This window comes from Primulina tabacum, chromosome 10 (assembly GCF_025594145.1).
Source record: "Primulina tabacum isolate GXHZ01 chromosome 10, ASM2559414v2, whole genome shotgun sequence".
Classification (NCBI taxonomy): Eukaryota; Viridiplantae; Streptophyta; class Magnoliopsida; order Lamiales; family Gesneriaceae; genus Primulina; species Primulina tabacum.
In genome coordinates, this window is record NC_134559.1 from 26,871,204 (window position 1) to 26,873,000 (window position 1,797).

At 44.4% G+C, this 1,797-nt stretch overlaps 1 protein-coding gene across 1 annotated transcript; it reads right to left on the minus strand.

Annotated features, from left to right (window-relative positions):
* Positions 1 to 436: 436 nt before the first annotated feature.
* Positions 437 to 1,291, minus strand: LOC142505016 (uncharacterized). Its single transcript, XM_075617842.1, has one exon. The coding sequence runs from the start codon at positions 1,289 to 1,291 to the stop codon at positions 437 to 439; it is 855 nt and encodes a 284-aa protein (XP_075473957.1).
* Positions 1,292 to 1,797: the final 506 nt, after the last annotated feature.

Consider the following 1,797-nt stretch of genomic DNA (forward strand, 5'->3'; position numbering starts at 1 on the left):
CTTGAGGATAGGAAACAGAAGTGAAAGACTGAGTGATCTTCATCTCCCGATACCAAGATGTAATCTATCTTCCCTGAAACTCTCTCCCGTTGTCCGAGATTAGTCTCCTGGGGAACCCAAATCGGCACACTATGTTCTTCCATAGAAACTTTAAGACTTCCTATTCAGTGATTTTGGCTAAAGGCTCGGATTCTACCCACTTTGAAGAATAGTCAACAGCCAACAAAAAAAATTTCTTTTGAGCCCGAGCAATAGGAAAAGGACCGAAGATGTCCATACCCCACTGGTCAAAGGGACAAGAAGCCCAGATAGGCTTCATGGGAGTGGCCGGGCTGTGTTGAAAATTTGAATGATGTTGACAACCCTTACAAGCCCAGACCACTCGGGCAGAGTCCTGGCTAATAGTTGGCCACAAGAATCCAGCAAGCATTGTCTTTCAGGACAAAGATATTCTTCTGAGATGCTCACTGCAGCATCCTTCATGAATCTCTCGGAGGACATAATCCACCTCTCCCGTGGGTAAGAATTTTAATAGAGGTCCCTGAAATGATCTCCTGTAGAAGACGTTATTTAAGAGAACAAACCTGGGAGCTTGTCTCTTGATCTTCTGGGCTCGGGCTTTGTCTTCGGGTAATTCATTTTTTATAATGAATTTGATCAGGGGTGTCATCCAGGGGTCCTCGGGTGCTGGCAATGTTTCTTTTTCTATGGAGAGGACTAGCCGGGAAACATGCAACACTTCCCGGGTGTTTACTTTTGATAAATAAGCAATCATTTTTGTCAAAGCATCTGCTTCATTATTTTCTTCTCGGGGTATTTGTTCAATACTCCAATCCACAAAGAATTCTGACTGGGATTTGATGAGCTGCAGATATTTGAGCATCCTATCATCCTTAGCCTCATAAACACCCTTGATCTGTTGTGTAATCAACTGTGAATCAGAGTACAAAATGATCCGGGAAGCTCCAAGTTCCCGGGAAGCTCGAATGCCAGCAAGAACAGATTCATATTTTGCCTCATTATTAGTTACCCGGGAGTCGACTCTTAAGGACAGCTTAATCTTTTCTTCTAGGGGAGATATTATTACCACCCCTATTCCACATCCGGCAAGGCTAGACGTCTCATCCACAAAAACTCTCCACACTTCCTCTTCATCGGGCTGAACCATCTCGGATAGAAAATCTGACAAGGCCTGTGCATTGATGGCAACCCAGGGCTTATACTCAATATCATATTCACCCAAATCTACTGCCCAGTTGATCATCCGCCCGGATATTTCTGCATGAGTCATAATCCTCCCAGAGGACTATTAGTAAGAACAATGATTTGGTTCGAAAGAAAATAAGGCCGCAGTTTTCGGGCGGTAATAACCAAGGCCAGAGCTATCTTCTCTACCTCACTATACTGGAGCTCGGGGCCTCTTAAAGCATGATTGACATAATAGACAGACCTCTAATCAGAGCCTTTTTCCTTATCAATACTGAGCTGACAGCATACTCTGTCGTAGAAAAGTAAAAAAAAACAATTTCTCCCTGGGCTCCGGGTTCACCAGTACAGGAAGATCTGCAAGATGACTCTTCAAATCCCGGAAGGCTTGCTCACACTTTTCATCCCATCCAAACCGCTGGGCCTTCCTTAGGATCTGGAAGAAAGGGTAACTTCTGTGTGCTGACCGGGATATAAATCGAGAAATAGAAGCAATCCTCCCGATCAGCTTCTGCACTTCTTTGACAGATCGGAGAGATGACATGCATAATACAGACTTGACCTTCTCCTCATTTACCTCAATCCCTCGGT

Excerpts from the sequence above, each read along its gene's own strand:
- LOC142505016 (XM_075617842.1), bottom strand. The coding sequence starts at position 1,291 with ATGACTCATGCAGAAATATCCGGGCGGATGATCAACTGGGCAGTAGAT.